Here is a 16,359-nt window from a genome sequence, read left to right as displayed (position 1 = left end):
AAAGTGAACAATGAGAAATAGAGTAGGTAAGCGAAGTGGAAAGAGCTTTCAACTCCTGTCTGAGAAAGTAATGCAGAAGAATTATTTGGTAGAATGTCGTAAGAAAATCTGTTTGCCTTTGGAAACCCAGTGAGATCGAGACAATTTTGATTTGCGATTGAATTGAGTGCAAGCGTAAAGCTCCGATGAATAACCAAATTGTTCCGCCGGTAAGAGGTGATAAGATTCTGAATAATTAAAGAAGCGGTTCCCGCATTAAATGCCAAATATAGATTAAAAATCAGAATCTTAGCGGGCGTCTAAAGAGTAGTCTTAGACTTAAAGCGAGAGTACCAAAGGCAAGATCTTAGAGTTAACCCAAATAATTCATACTACTAAAGGTGAGGGACTGAAATTCTTGAGATGGGCATAATAGTAAGGACAAGTGGTGTCCGCAAATTCAAGTCAGAGGAATTGTACCAAATTCATGAAATGTAGTTCAATAGAGAGATAAACCTCTACTCGAATCGCACTCTAATTAAAAAGGAACAACCTCTACTGTAGAGGAGGAGCGCATAAAGAGAATTTCTTGAACTTTACTGTGAGCAATTAGGGTATTTAGTAATTCACAAGATAGTCAAATGACATTTGTTGAAATTTTTTGGAGTTGATTTCTTGACCATATGTGAAAATGAATGTTGTAAAACCGCAAAAAACACATACGTCTTTGTTACTCCAGAAATTTCTTCAAATATCTCTGATTAATTCATAAAAATCTTCAACTTGTTAAACAAGTTCACATAAAGGCGAACCGATGACACACAACTAAGTATGTTAGACAATGCAGACGGGGATTACCTTAATCGATGGTACTCTCAGTGAACGGCTTCGATGGACCATGCACAAGACTGGGGGGTTTCCTAGCTAGACGGAGCGGGGGTGATTGAGATCACTTGGGGATTTGTGGTGCTAGCGATGAAATGATGAGAGGCGATGTGACGTCACTGTAGGAATTCCCTGTGTGGCTGTGGATGTTAAGTGGACTGTAAGTGCGGGAGTTTTTTTAACTTATTATTCCTCGTACACAGAGGAATAATGAGTTAAATAGGAAAATGAAGTATCCAAAACGAAAAGAAAAAAAATAAGAAGACGGTAAGTGTCGGGTTATGAGAGGTACAACGTTGGGTTTTATTGGGAAAAACAGAGAGGGGAAAAGAGATGTGGATGCTCACCTGGCTGCGGTTGTGAAAGAAGTGAAATTGTATACATTTGAAAAAGGGCAAGTGAGCTGCAGTACTAAAAGGCTTATAGCTAACAATTCACAATAGTCTTACACTCTATTCCAGATTAGTACGGATGGCAAAAAAGGGGGATATCTTATACGCTATACAATTCATAATAATAATTCACAATTCAATTAAAATTCATGGCACTTATTCTACCTTATATTCTTAAATTTAAAGGGACAAATTCAAATTTGTCCAATGCAAAAGACATCAATTAAATATTATTTGCTGCACAAGCAGAGCAAATAAAGCCTTGATATGGACTTAATTAAGAAAATGTTGCACAGCTGTGAAGCAGACTCGTTCGAATACAACGATGAATGTTGGTTGGAAGAGAGATTTAAATTGGAAATGGACATAACATTCATAATATTAATGTACTCGTATGTTAAGGACACTTGCAAATGGCACTCTGTACTTTAAAAAGGGTTTAATTAATTAAGAGAAAAATGTAGCATAGCCTGCAGGGGCTTTAATTTACAAATGGAAAAAGTATTGCATACTTACTTATATATTGATTGCTGTTTGCTTACTTATTTATGTGTTTTTTTTTTGTTTTGTTTAATTCTGCAGTGGCGACACAACGGAATCCGATTTGTGTCGCGTCTTCTCCGCCTACGGCAATGTCAAATCAACGAAAATCATAGTGGATCGTGCTGGTGTTAGTAAAGGCTATGGTTTTGTAACCTTCGAAACGGAACAGGAGGCGCAAAGGCTGCAAACTGATGTAAGTAATTCAATTCTAATCACTAAAGCTTTATGTTGTATCCACCAAATACCTTCAACAAAAATCAAACCTCCCCAAACTATCCAACTGAATCCATACCAAATTCCAAATATCCTTACCAAACTTGGCTTTTTGCATCATGATTTAGAATTTTAGAGCAACAGAAAATAAAATTCATATTATTTTTGTTTTAAATACATAATTTCTTTTTGGTTTTATGTTTTCCAAAACAAAAAAGACTTGTAAATGCTGTATTTAGTTTTCAAAGGAAAACAAATTTTTCTCAAAAAAAAAAAAAAAAAAAAAAAAATCGGAAAATCTATTAATACCAAAATTATTTCTTCTTTTTCATTTTCTTGATTTTTCTTAAAACCAAAAAAAAAAAAAAAAAACTTGAAACACACACACATGCATTTTTTGCCACTACCTTTCGATCTTCTTCTCTCTCTCTCTCCCTATTTTTGGTGAGTTTAGCATATAACTTGAACGGCCTTGTAGTGGTCAAAGCGCTATATGTCATTTGCTTAAGGCTATCAAATAGAGAACTTCCCTGTGTGTGTGTGTGTGTGTGAATTCGCGCGTGGAAAAGAGAGAGCTTAACATTGCAAGAGTTAGTGTAGCTCACGTAACGGTGTTAAAATTCCATACTCTGACCAGAGCGGCGATGAAGATGTCAACAATGTGACGACAACAACGAGAGAGCAGTTAGTCAGTCATTCAGTCAGTCAGTCAGTCAGTACCGTATAAACTCTAACTAAACATTTCGTTTTCGTTCCTAGTTTACGTTACCGTTTACGTTTTCAAAAAAGTTCATTATTTCTTTGTTCATACATTACGTTACGTTGCGTTGCGTTGCCTTACGTTACTTTACGTTACTTTAATTTTTTTATTATTATTTTAAAAAAAATAATTTTTTTCTCTTTTATCTCAATTACTACCACCATTTAACCGATTTTAGTTATGTTCAAATTTAAAAATCACACAATTTATGAAAACCAAACAAAAAATTAGAAAAATTTTTTAAATACCATTTAAAGGCGTTCCATGTTGCGTTCACCACTTTTAACGACTTTTTGGTTTTTCGTTTTTGTTGCCATATAAATTTGTGTTTGCAGCCTTATGTGTGTGCGTGTCTATGTGACGTTGTTGGCAAAAATAAAAAGAAAACACAGAGAATTGATTAAACCACAAAAAAAAATCAACTTTATCTAAAAATTGTTTTTATGTGTTTTGTTGCGTTTTAATTTTCATTTTTTTTTGTGATAATTTTTCCCCGTTTTCTTTTATGTTTAACAAACGTTTATTGGTTTATATATACAACTGTATTTTGTGTTGTTATGAGTTTTCAAAAAACACTTCTGTTACTACTTATACAATTAAAATTTATTTAATTTTTTTGCCATTTAAATAAATCACGTTTACTCAAAAGCTTTTGCGAGAACAACTGCAACAAAAAGGACATTAAGAAGATTATGAGTTAAAATGTTCGCAATTCAAGCCTTGAATGTTGATAATGGAATTAATTGTTTAAACGAAGAAATTCAAATCATACTTTATGATGTGCAATGCTTTTGCCGAAGTTCAGTGGCGTCTGGAGGGAAATAAAATGGAAACTCTTAAGATAATTTAAAATTTAACGTCACATTTGTCAAGATGATATGATTAGGTTGTGGGAATTGCTGATTCGACGTACTCTCTAAGACCATGATTGTCAAAATCCAAACTTTGTAGCATATGAATTGCACTGCTGTACCATAGAATGAAGAATGTTTGTTACAGATCGTCCTGCAAAGCTTTAGATCTGTTATACAAATCAATAGAACTATGAGTCTAATTTGAAGCTCCTTCCGCTTGCCACTACACAATACACCAGCTGAAGATTCTACCTGGTTAAAACAAAGCCATTTCTGAACCCACCACCGAAGGATGGGGGCATATTCAATTTGTCATTCCGTTTGCAATGCCACTAAACATCCATTTCCGACCCTATTAGGTATATACATTTTTGATCATCTTCAAAATCTAAGACGCTCTAGCCAAGTCTGTCCGTCTGCCTGCCTGTCTGCTCAAATCACGCTACAGTCTTTAAAAATTCCATAGGCAGTACTATCCATATCGGAATATATCTTGATATAGCCCCCATATAGAACGATCTGCCGAATTTAAGGTCGGTCTATATGGGGGCTATATAGACCGATCTGCCGATTTAAGGTCATAGGCCCATAAAAGCCGGAGTCCACTGTCGCGCAGAGGTTAGAATGTCCGCCTATGACACCGAACGCCTGCGTTCGAATCCTGGCGAGACCATCTGAAAAAATTTTCAGCGGTGGTTTTCCCCTCCTAATGCTGGCAACATTTGTGAGGTACTATGCCATGTTAAAACTTCTCTCCAAAGTGGTGTCGCACTGTGGCACGCCGTTCGGACTCCGCTATAAAAAGGAGGCCCCTTAGCATTGGGCTTAAACTTGAATCGAATTGAACTCATTGATATGTGAGAAGTTTGCCCCTGTTATTTAGTGGCATGTTCATGGGCAAAATTTGCATTTTTGCCTATCTCAGTCTTCTGAATCTTGAGAAAGTCAGTAAAGGTTCCATCATCGGTTCCCTGCTCGCTAGGCACTGCACTGCCTGATGATCCAATATTAGGATCTTTGCCTATACTAGGCTGGAGGCCACCGTAGCGCAGAGGTTAGAATGTCCGCCTATGATACCGAACGCCTGGGTTCGAATTCTGGCGAGACCATCTGAAAAAATGTTCAGCGGTAGTTTTCCCCTCCTAATGCTGGCAACATTTGGGAGCTACTATGCCATGTTAAAACTTCTCTCCAAAGAGGTGTCGCACTGCAGCACGCCATTCGGACTCGGCTATAAAAAGGAGGCCCCTTATCTTTGAGCTTCAACTTGAATCGAACTGCACTCATTGATATGTGAGAAGTTTGCCCCTGTTCCTTAGTGGCATGTTCATGGGCAAAATTTGCAATTTGCCCATAAAAGCAACAGTGAGTTGTGTTAGGCAACTCGATATCTCAATACGGCCCATATCGGTTCAGATTTGGTTATAGCTGTCATATGAACCGTTCTTTCGATTTAAGGTCTTGGGCCCATTAAAGGCGCATTTATTGTCCGATGTCGCCAAAGTTGGTGCTAGGCCCTTCGACATCCTTCTTCGATTTGGCCCAGATCGCTTCAGATTTTGATATAGCTGCCATAAGGACCGATCTCGCGATTTAAGGTCTTTGGCCCATAAAAGGCGCACATATTATCCGATTTCGCCGAAATTAGGACAGTGAGTTGTGCTAGACCCTTTGAGATTCTTCTTCAATTTGGCCCAGATCGGTTCAGATTTGGATATAGCTGCCATATAGACCTATATCCCGATTTAAGGTAGTGGGCCCATAAAAGGCCCATTTATTGTCCGATTTCGCCGAAATTTGGGACAGTGAGTTGTGTTAGGCCAGTCGACATCTTCCTTGAATATGGCACAGATCGGTTCAGATTTGGATATAGCGGCTATATCAAGCTATCTCTCGCCCGTTTTTTGGTATATTCCTACCAAAATTAATAGATTTTAATTCTCTTGGTAGGTTGGTAGGCTGACCTCGATTTTTGGTAGGTTTTTCCAACAGGTAAATGCCAAGTTATTTAATGGAAAATATCGATGCGGATAACTCAAAATATATCACTTCCTCTCGTTTCTGTGTATTTGTAAAGAGTGCAGAATAAAACCATGGATGTTGAGGAGCCAAGTACTGTTACAAGAGGTCTCACTGCTTCAAACTTTAGGAAAAGCTCTGATATTGGCTGTAAGCTGTACGTGAACTCTAGGTAACAAATGCAGCTTATGTGCGTTCAAAGCTTTCAATCGTAAAACTGGGCTATATGGTAGCTGCGTACAGATATGGTAAGATATGGTAAGATCTGGTAAAACTCAGACGTTCAGGGATCCATGCAACTCACTAGCACCGCTAAAATGGGTAGAAAAAGCTCATTTCTGGGCTCAAACCCTTAAATCAGCTCTGTTGTTCATTGAAATCAGGTTAAAAATTCAACTTGTATTAACTCAAGATTTCTTATCGGTAAGTCGGTATCAATGGTGCTATATAAAGATATAGGCCATATTAGAACTTTAGGCTGTAGAGTGATTTCAACAAACTGACGGGTTCAGTTCGTCTAGTATGCATACTTTGTAGGGTTGAAAATTTATAATTTGATGTGTTGCAAATGGAATAGCAAAATTACCAAATTTTCGGTGCTAGGTATAAAAACATGTATGACATTTTTGGCTTGCAGAATATTTGGTAGGTTTTGTTGGATTTTTCTTAAAATTTGTAGGAAATAATTTTCTCGAGTGGCAACACTGGTCTTGGCGCCATAAATGGCGCATTTTTATCCGATTTTGCTGAAATTTGACACATTGACTTATGTTAGGCTTTCGACATCCGTGTCCCATATAGTCCAGATCGGCCTTTATTTGGATATAGCTACCAAAACGACCAATATTTTGTTCTACAAAATTGAAAATTGACTTGTATTTATTAGACCACTCAATGTCCATGACAAATTTGGTCTAAATCGAACCATATTTCGATGGGACTGGTATGAATGCAGAAATAATGAATTTTTCACCCGATTAGAATGAAAAGTGGTTTATATATATACCCGATGTGGGGGTATCCAAATTTCGTCCCAGCCGATCTTAATGCCTTTTTAACTGTTTCTGATGTACTCGCCATGATTCCAACCCAGGCGTTCAGCAACATAGACGGACATGTTAACCTCTGCGCTACGATACCAAACCGGAAATCTATTTCAGGGGGCTCAAAACGTCAAATCGTCAAGATTTTCCATACCACGTCTCTAAGCAGGTTCATGTCTGGTATTGTGTCCCCAGCTAAGCACTGGTGTCTGTTAGCCGCGAAAGTCAGGCAATGTCATAAAAAAACTCCAAAGCACAGTGGAATAAAACCGAAAAAAACTAGTAAAAAATATGGTGTGAACCTTCAAAAATTGAAATATTAAGCTGAAATTTGTTTCAGGTACGTCTTTTAACTGCACTTAGGTTATGTTCCAAATCGGACAATATTTTGATATTGCTGCCATAGAAACCTATCTGCCGGTTAAGGGTCTGAAGCCCATAAAAGCAGCTTTTATTACCCGATTTCGCTAAAATTTAAATCAGTGAGTTGCAATATGACTCCCGTTATCCGACCCAAATATGGTTTAGATCGGCTTATATTTAGATATAGCTGCCATATAGACCGATTTGCCGGTTAAGGATCTGAAATCCACAAAAGCCACCAGACTCACTTAGACGTTTTCGTCCATTGTGATACAACAGGAACAGAAGAAGGAAGATGCCTTTTAGTTCCTACTAGTTCCTTCCTAGTCGTTACTGGCAACCTTCAGTCGGTCAGCATGTTTCCCGATCAGACAGTGACCTCTCATGGAGGACACCATGACTGAGACGTCTGTTCTAGCCGGTGACAGCAAAGCAGTAGACCTCTTCAAGTCTAGATTAGGCCCCATAATTTTGGACTGTTCACAGCCCCCTCTTTGTGACCATCTATCACTCGTTGTCCTTCGGGTTTGGTCCTTAAAACTAAGCTTACATGTCGCATACCCACAGACTCCAGTTCCTCTAGAATGTGTAAGGTGATTACTAGTCTCCCAAGTTCGTCCGCTTTATAATTCCCTGGGACATCGCTGTGGCCCGGCACGTAGAACAGATGAATTTTGAACTGTTTAGCCATCTCGTTGAGAGACCTGCGACGAGGGCGTTTTTTTGTGTTGAAAAATACGTTCTCCAGGGATTTGATGGCTGTCTGAGAAGAGACTTACGCCATTTGTCGTTATGACATTATATCTTAGCCATTCCACCACTTCCTTAATGCAAGTATCTCCGCTTGATACATAGTGCAGTGGTCGGACACACTGCAGTCTCGATACCACCAGTTCTAGTTCCCTGGTCGTCAAGTTGGAAGCCATCCGTGTAAAAATCTATATAACTTCTATTACCAGGGATATCGTAGTTGCAATCGGTTCTATCAGGAATAGTGGTATAGTACTTTTAATCAAGAGTGGCTCAGGTACACCCTATCCACACTGCCTCTAACATCGGACATTGTATCAAGGATATCACAGTGTCCGTAGCCGCCACATGACCAAAGTGAAAGCTCCTTTAGCCTCACAGCAGTAGTCGCATCAATTTGCCTCGCCACAATGGCAGCGGTGTCGTCCTCAGTGCGGCTGTGATGCACAAACAAGCCATCCTTTGGATTCGGTTGAGTATTGAGTTTTTGAATAGCTGTCCACCAGAGCACAACACCATATAGCACTATAGGTCTGACAAATGCATTAGCTTGTTTGTGTAAATTGTTAGTAGAATCTAGGGTGGTGGGTTTTTAAGATTCGGCCCGGCCGATCTTAGCGTTGTTTTTATGTTTCATTAATATTAATTTTTTAAAATTTTTTTCTGTAGAACAGTTTTTCTGACAAAAAAAAAAACTCGCTACGCCTTATAATTCCCTTCCCAGTATTAAAGTTGATTGTGTTAGAAAATCTTATCACTTACCCTCTAATTAATTTTCCGTTAAGATTGGGTTTCTTTATTTGCGAGTGCCTTCTTCGAAGCATGATTGCAAATGACTTTTAATTTTTGGCTTTAATCGTATAAATAAAGAAGCAAACAGCTTGTGGGGTCTTCATACGACAAACGCGCTATGAAGGCTTATGAAATTGATTTTATGAAGGCCTAATTAAAATCCTAATAAATGACATTACAAACAATGAAATCCTTTGCCGGCTTTTTGGCAAACAATTAAATGAAATTAATTGCCTACTTTGAGGCTCAATTTGGTTTGGTCTATGTGCGTTTGTGTGGCTATGGCTGTGGGTGCGCGCGTGTGTTCTCCTATTTACAGAACCTTATTAGTTTTTCGCTTGATAAAAAAAAATCTTTTGCACAAACATATATTAAACGGTGGCAACAAAGGGCAGCAAAGAATAAAAAAATTATTTCATAAGTCAACTGTGAGTTGTGTCTTCGCTGATAAAAGGAGAAACGTGCCTAAGTTCAATAGGGAAAAATTGTAATTTTATATAGAATTTTGCCATATTGCCGTAAGCAGAGGTTACTATGTCCGCCTATGATGCTGAAAAACTGGGTTCGCATTCTGGGAAGACATTTCATATTCACTTATGCTGGCGACGTTTGTTGGTTATTTAGCCGTGTAACAGGATTACGACTGCACTGGTGGGGTCTTTCGAAGATAGTTGTCCTCTTCGGGAAAGGAAATCAGCCTAAGAAAAACCCTGGATGACCGGGAAGAATCTCAATATTGAGAAAGAGGTCCGCATACTTTCTAACAGAGCTCTTCAAAAAAAGCGGAAATATATTGGGTTGTGTATTACAACGTGCCTCCTGAAAGCTTTTCTTCGAACAGGTCGATAGCGTTAATAACGCCGCCAAGATGAAAAAGTTTCTCTCAAAAACCCATGTCCAAACTGAAACTTTAGTAAACGACATGGGAGAGTGAGAGCAGAGACAACGGAGCACATGTTGAGGCTTTTGATGAAAACCCATTTTTCGCAGGATATGACGGAACTCACGGAGACACCGGAAACCAGTACCGGGTGGACCCGGTCCTTAGAGATTGGATAAACCATATGCTTAGGAACAGGCTGATAAATTGTGAGACCCACGACATAAATTTAAGGGAGAAAGTGGCACAAGGCACGCCACAGGGGGCATTTTATAGCCACTCCTATGGGTGACCACTATAAATCAATCCCATGGCAGCCGGTTGTATGTACCGGATTGACCCGATGAAATTCTTCATCGGCAAGGGCTGGCGCCTTCGTGTACAACACTCTGCTATAACCACAACCACGGATGCTGACTGAGGAGGGATTTGAACCCGTCTGCTACGCAGACGATGTAGTAATACTTCTAAGGGGTAAGAATCCGAACCAGTTATGCAGAAGGCCGAAAGGGTCTTGTATATGGCATATGACTGGACTAGACCCAGAGGTCTCAATGTTTACCCAGAGAAGACTGAAATATGCGTGTTCACGCGGAAGACGAAGGTGGGCCGATTTAACGCATCACGTTTCCTCAATACGTTTCACTCTACAGCCTTCAAAAATTGAGATATTGAGCTAAAATTTGGCACAGATACGTCTTTTTGATGCACGCTCGTTATGTTCTTGAACGGGCTAAATTTGACTATACTTGGATATAGCTGCCATATAGACCGATCTGCCGATAAGGGGTCTGAAGCCCATAAAAGCTTTAGTTTTAACCGACTTCGCTGAAATTTGAAACAGTGAGTAGTTTTAGGACTCCCCGATATTTGACCCAAATATGGTTCAGGTCGGACTATATTTAGATATAGCTGTCATATAGACCGATCAGCTGATAAGGGATCTGACGCCCATAAAAGCTTTATTTATAACCCGATTTCGCCGAAATTTGAAACAGTGACTTTTTTTAAAACTTCCGACATCCAACCCAAATATGGTTCGGACTATAATTAAACGTAGCTGCCATATAGAGCGATCTGCCGATGAGGGGTCCGACGCCCTCAAAAACTTTATTTTTCTATCCGATTTCGTTGAAATTTGAAAGAGTGACTTTTTTAAGACTTCCGACATCCAACCCAAAAATGAGTCAGATCAGACTATATAGATATAGCTGTCATATAGACCGATCTTCCAATTTAGCAGATTTATTGTCTGAAAATGTTACTTGTATATGAGTCCTCGGGACTTGAATAAAATATATATCCTTGTTTGTTTTTGGTCCATATCAGTCCAGATTTGGTTATAGGTGCCATATAGAACGATCTATCGATTAATTTGGCCCTTTAAAAAGAGCTTTTATTATTCTATTTCGTTGTAATTGGACGCATTGGCTTATGGTGGGCTCTTCGACATCCGCGTCTTATATGATTCAGATCGGTTTATACTTGGATATTGCTGCCAAAAAGACCAATATTTTGCTCTACAAAATTGAACATTGACTTATATTTGTTAGACCACTCAATGTCCGTGCCGAATTTGGCTGCATTGTGTAACCAATTTTCACCGGGTTGTGACGAAAGTGGGTTTATATATATACCCGAGGTGGTGGGTATCCAAAGTTCCAGCTGTTCAAAAAAAGTTCAAAAATCCAGCTGATAGTCGGCTGCTATGCAGATGATAGTCAGCTGGTATCCAGCTGATTACCAGATTTTAATCAGATGATTATCTGCTGTTATCCAGATTATTATCAACTATTTTGTTTGCTTGTTTTCTAATGGAATATTCATGGGCATTTCCATCTGCACTCAATTATTTTAAAATGGACTTGTACATAAACATTTAGTTGATTTCCCTTTCAAAGAAGTACTTAGTCTCCTAAGGTGATTTGCCTATCAGTTTCCTAAGGATTTGATATTTTCCTTAGAGTTGATATTATTGTATAATTATTTTCTTTTTTTATTCCTTTGCTTTGCTCTATCTTATTACTAATTCTTGTTTTTCAACTTAAACTTAAGATTCTGTTCTGAATTATGTTTTTGTACTTTTTTTTCTGATCCTATCAATTTTTCCATCTTTTGTATACAAATGTTTCACTTTATTTGAAATTTTTTTTCTCCCCATTTTCTAGAACAACATCTGCAAAAAGCTTTTCTCTATTGAGTTTCACTCTTGAATGGATAAACCATTGAATTAATAAATTCATTAGGAAATGTGTATTTTTCTTTTATCCTTGTTGCTGCTTAACTTCTTGTCTTCTCCTTTCTGGTGTTTCTGTATTTTCTGTTTTTTCCGATGCATTTCCTTGATTAGTGCGAATAGAAGATTTGTTATGCAACCGATAGCCTTAAATAGCATTCGAAATGTCTCTTAAATGTGATGTGAATTTTAATGGAAAATAAATTTATGCAAGTACTGTGTTATGAGTGTGCTCGTGCGTGGACTTTTATGGTACAATGTAAAGAGGCAATCTCTACATTTCTCCATGTGGGAGTAATTGTCATACACCAAAAGAGTGCACTGTGGTAATGAAACAAAAACAAGTAAAAGGGTGCCAAGTTCAGGGCCAAATCTTATATACCCTCCACCATGGATAGCATTTGTCGAGTTTTTTTCCCGGTATCTCTCTTAGGCATACATATGAAAAAAGGAAAGAATTTCTATGCTATTGGAGCTATAATATTAAGTTATCGTCCGATGAACTGAATGTTCAATTATGGCCTGAATCGGACGATAACGATAACGATGGAGACCATAGTAAAAATTATTGTATAAAATTTCAGCTCTTTAGGGTCTCAAGAAGTAAAATAGGGAGATCAGTTTGTATCAGTGTATCAGGCTATCAGGCTATAGACCGATTCAGACCATAATTGACACGTATGTTGACGGTTATGAGAGAAGTCGTTGTACAAAATTTCAGCCAAATCGGACAATAATTGCGACCTCTAGAGGCTCAAGAAGTCAAGATCCCAGATCGGTTTATAGGGCAGCTCTATCAGGTTATGCACTGAGTTCAACCATACTTAGCACAGTTGTTGGAAATCATAACAAGAAACGTCATGCAAAATTTCAGCCAAATCGGATAGGAATTACGCCCTCTAGAGGCTGAAAAATCAAGACCCTAGATCGGTTTATATGACAGCTATATCAGGTTATGGACCGATTTGAACCATACTTAGAATAGTTGTTGGAAGTCATAACAAAACACCTCATGCAAAATTTCAGCCAAATCGGATAGGAATTACGCCCTCTAGAGGCTGAAATATCAAGACCCTAGATCGGTTTATATGACAGCTATATCAGGTTATGGATCGATTTGAATCAAACTTAACATAGTTGTTGGACATCATAACAAAACACCTCATGCAAAATGGAATACAAAAATGGTTGAAATATTAAGAAATTTTTGAACTTTTTACCATTTGGAAACAGCAGAAAATGTTTGCTGAGTCGATCTAGCCCTGTCCGTTCGTCTGTAGAAATCACGATAGCTGTCGAACGCGTAAAGCCAGCCGGATTGCAAAAGAGCCATAGCTGTTCAGATTATGATATAGCTCCCGTATAAACCGATCACCCGATTTTGCATACAGCGGTCAAAAAAAGTATTCATCATTAGCAAAATTGATAATAAGTTCACTTATTTTGGGTAATTGAAGAAAATTTAAAGTAAACAAATAATGCAGTTTTATGCAATAGTTTATTTTTCGTAATATATTTTAAAATAAATTCAAAAAATAAATTTAATTAGCGCAAAAAATGCAATTTTATATAATAACACCAAAAACAGAACAAAAAAAGTATTCATCATTGATGTGCTATCATCAAAGTCAAATTCAAATATTATTTGGGAATCCCCCTTTTCTGTTTTATTTAGTAAAGGAGGCTTTGCCCTTGACAGCAAATATTTAATTTCATTGAAAATATAGTTTTTGTCAAAATGGGTCGTAAGCAAAACGAGGTTTCTGATGAGGTAAAAGTTTTGATAATAAAACACCACAGGAATGGTTTAACTCAAAAAACTATCAGTGAAATATTAAATAGACCACGATCTACTATGCAATCCATCATCAGAAAGTGGACAGAAACGAAAACTGTTGACAATAAACCAAGATCTGGTCGACCAAAAGCACTTTCAGTTGGAGATGTGCGTTGGCTAGTGCGGCAAGTTCAGAAAACTCCGAAGACAAATGCGACCATTCTTCGTAAAAACACTATGGAATATTTAGGGAAGGAAGTTACTACACAAACAATTCGAAATACACTCAAAAGGCATAGTTACAGAGGAAGAACTGCACGTAAGAAGCCCTTTATAAATAAAATAAACCGAGTGAAAAGGCTAAACTTCGCAAAAATGTATGTAAAACAGCCCGAATCATTTTGGAAAACAGTCATTTTTGCAGACGAGAGCAAGTTTAATCTTTTTGGGTGCGATGGAAAGGTCATAGCGTACAGAAAACCAAATACAGAGCTTGAAGAACGAAACACAGTTGCTACTGTAAAACATGGTGGAGGTGGTTTAATGGTTTGGGGGTGTATGGCGGCTTCAGGAGCGGGAAATCTTGAAATTATTAATGGAGTAATGGATCATAAGTATTACATTGACATTTTAAAGAGGAATTTAAAAGATAGTGCTGTAAAACTTGGGCTTGGTAATAACTTTCAATATTATCAAGATAATGACCCCAAACATTCTGCTTTAAATACCAAGATGTGGATGCTGTATAACTGCCCCAAAGTCATTAAAACTCCTCCTCAAAGTCCCGACTTGAACCCAATTGAACATCTTTGGGAACATCTCGAACGCAAATTGAGAACGCGCAATTTTTCGAGCAAGAGTCAAATGCAACAGGTGATAATGGAGGAATGGACTAATATAGACTAAAATATAACCGCTAAATTAGTCCAATCGATGTCAAACCGTTTAAAAGAAGTTATAAGACGCGGTGGTCGAATAACAAAGAATTAATTTTATTAAATTATGTTATTTATTTTTTTGTTTTTTTGCAATGATGAATACTTTTTTTGTTTAATTTTTTGTGTTCAGCTGTAAAATGGCCCTTTTTGTTCCAATAAATACTATTTTTTTCTTTAAAAACAATGAAATTGTGTACATATATATCACACAAGCACTACTGCATCATTAGTTTAATATGTTTTTATTCCAATTGTCTTTTGTAGACTTATTAAAAAAAAAAACATTGAATGATGAATACTTTTTTTGACCGCTGTATATTGTTTCAATATGACTTTCAACAATTGTACCAAGTGCGGTGCAAATCGGTCTATAACCAGATATGGCTCCCATATTTTAGCAGAATGCATGGTGGTGGGTTCCCACGATTCGGCCCGTCCGAACTTAGCACACTTTTACTTGTTTCTTTTCAACCTCATCCTTTTGCACCAGATGTGTTTTAAGTCAAGCTTTAAAATTCTGCCTCTATCCATACGCCCTGTACAAAGTTCACCCATTTCGTACTTTTTTTGGTACTTATTTTAGTACCTATATGTACAAATTTCCAAAAACTCTTATAGTCACCCGATTAAGGTTGTCGTAGTGTACCTAAGTTCCAAAAATGCAAAGCTCTATTTCAGTTTACAAAGAAAGTACCAAGTAGTACCAATTGCGGTACTAAATGTATTATCTCTTTCACCTACGGTACGATTTTCCAGAATTTTTTTTTGACCAAGCCTTATTTTTTCGAGACGCCCTTTAAAGCCCAAGAAAATAATTCTAGCGCTCTCTGTTCGCTCTGGGCAAATATGTACCATTTCGTACTCTTTGGTACTTTTTAGTACATAAACGTACGAATATCACCAAATCTGGCCTTACCCCGAGCCTATGACCCAAGACCAACATTCGTGCAAGATTTCATGGTTCTAGCTTTAGCCGTTTGGACTTGGTGATGATCAGTAGGTCAGTTAGTCAGTCAGTCACGCAACTCTTTTGTATATATAGATGTCCAACTTGAATGCGCTTTCACTATGTATGCAGTCAGCGCATTTACAAGCATTTACAAGCAATGGAGAATAGGTAATCTCCTATTTAAAATCGTTATATAGGTCTGTCATATGTCAAATGTCATTACAAAACAAATGCTTCCATAAAGGAGTGCCTATATGCAGATAAAGAAACATCCGCATACGCTAGTGCACCGAAATTGCGCTAGGTTCAACACTTCAGTTTTTTCCATCGGAAAAATCCTTCGCGTTAGAATTTTTACACTCTTCCCTAACATAATTACGAAAAGTAATGCTGAGTTCAGCACAAGAAATATTTGCGCTTCATGGTAGAGCTCACAGAATTGTTAGTGGTTCCAATTTAATAAAAAATTTTTGCTGGGTAGTGGTATACCCACGTTGCTAGTTTCCCAAGAAGCTAACCAAATCGGATAAGAATTGCGCCCTCTAGAGGCTCAAGAAGTATAATCGGGAGATCGGTTTATATGCGAGCTTTATCCTAATCCTAAAATCCCAATCCTAAAATATAAAACGCAAAATCGGACAATATTGATTTCGCTGAAATTCGCTGCAGAGAGCTGTGTTAGGCCTCTTGTCGTCCATGCAGAACATGTCGAACGGTCAATATTTGGATATATCTGTCATATATCGGGCATTCGATGCTCGATATTATCGAAATTCAGCGTAGAGAGTTTTATAAGGTTCCTCAACATTGATACAGATCGGCCAAGATTTGTTTATAGCTGCCATATATACCGATTTCCCGAATTAAGGTCCCAATGGCGCTGATAATTGGCACAATGAAGTGTCTTAGAATCCTCGATCCGTATCCGCATCGAATATGGTTAAGATCGGACCGATTATGGTTAAGATCGGATGATATCTTGATAT

General features: G+C 37.8%; 1 protein-coding gene across 12 annotated transcripts in view; it reads left to right on the top strand.

Annotated features, from left to right (window-relative positions):
- The window catches only part of LOC106094288 (protein boule), a 381,392-nt gene that overhangs the window by 285,959 nt on the left and 79,074 nt on the right, over positions 1 to 16,359 (top strand). For 11 of the 12 annotated variants that reach the window (XM_059370945.1, XM_059370944.1, XM_059370942.1 and 8 more), the window contains one exon: positions 1,839 to 1,992. In XM_059370945.1, coding sequence (XP_059226928.1) covers positions 1,839 to 1,992 — 154 coding nt within the window. Of the gene's footprint in view, positions 1 to 1,838; positions 1,993 to 2,466; positions 2,725 to 16,359 lie in introns of all 12 variants that reach the window. The other variant, XR_009398784.1, reaches the window with a different exon arrangement.

Source organism: Stomoxys calcitrans, chromosome 1 (genome assembly GCF_963082655.1).
Source record: "Stomoxys calcitrans chromosome 1, idStoCalc2.1, whole genome shotgun sequence".
Taxonomy (NCBI): domain Eukaryota; kingdom Metazoa; phylum Arthropoda; class Insecta; order Diptera; family Muscidae; genus Stomoxys; species Stomoxys calcitrans.
Note: the sequence above shows the minus strand (reverse complement) of the source record. Positions and strands in the feature narration are given on the sequence as shown.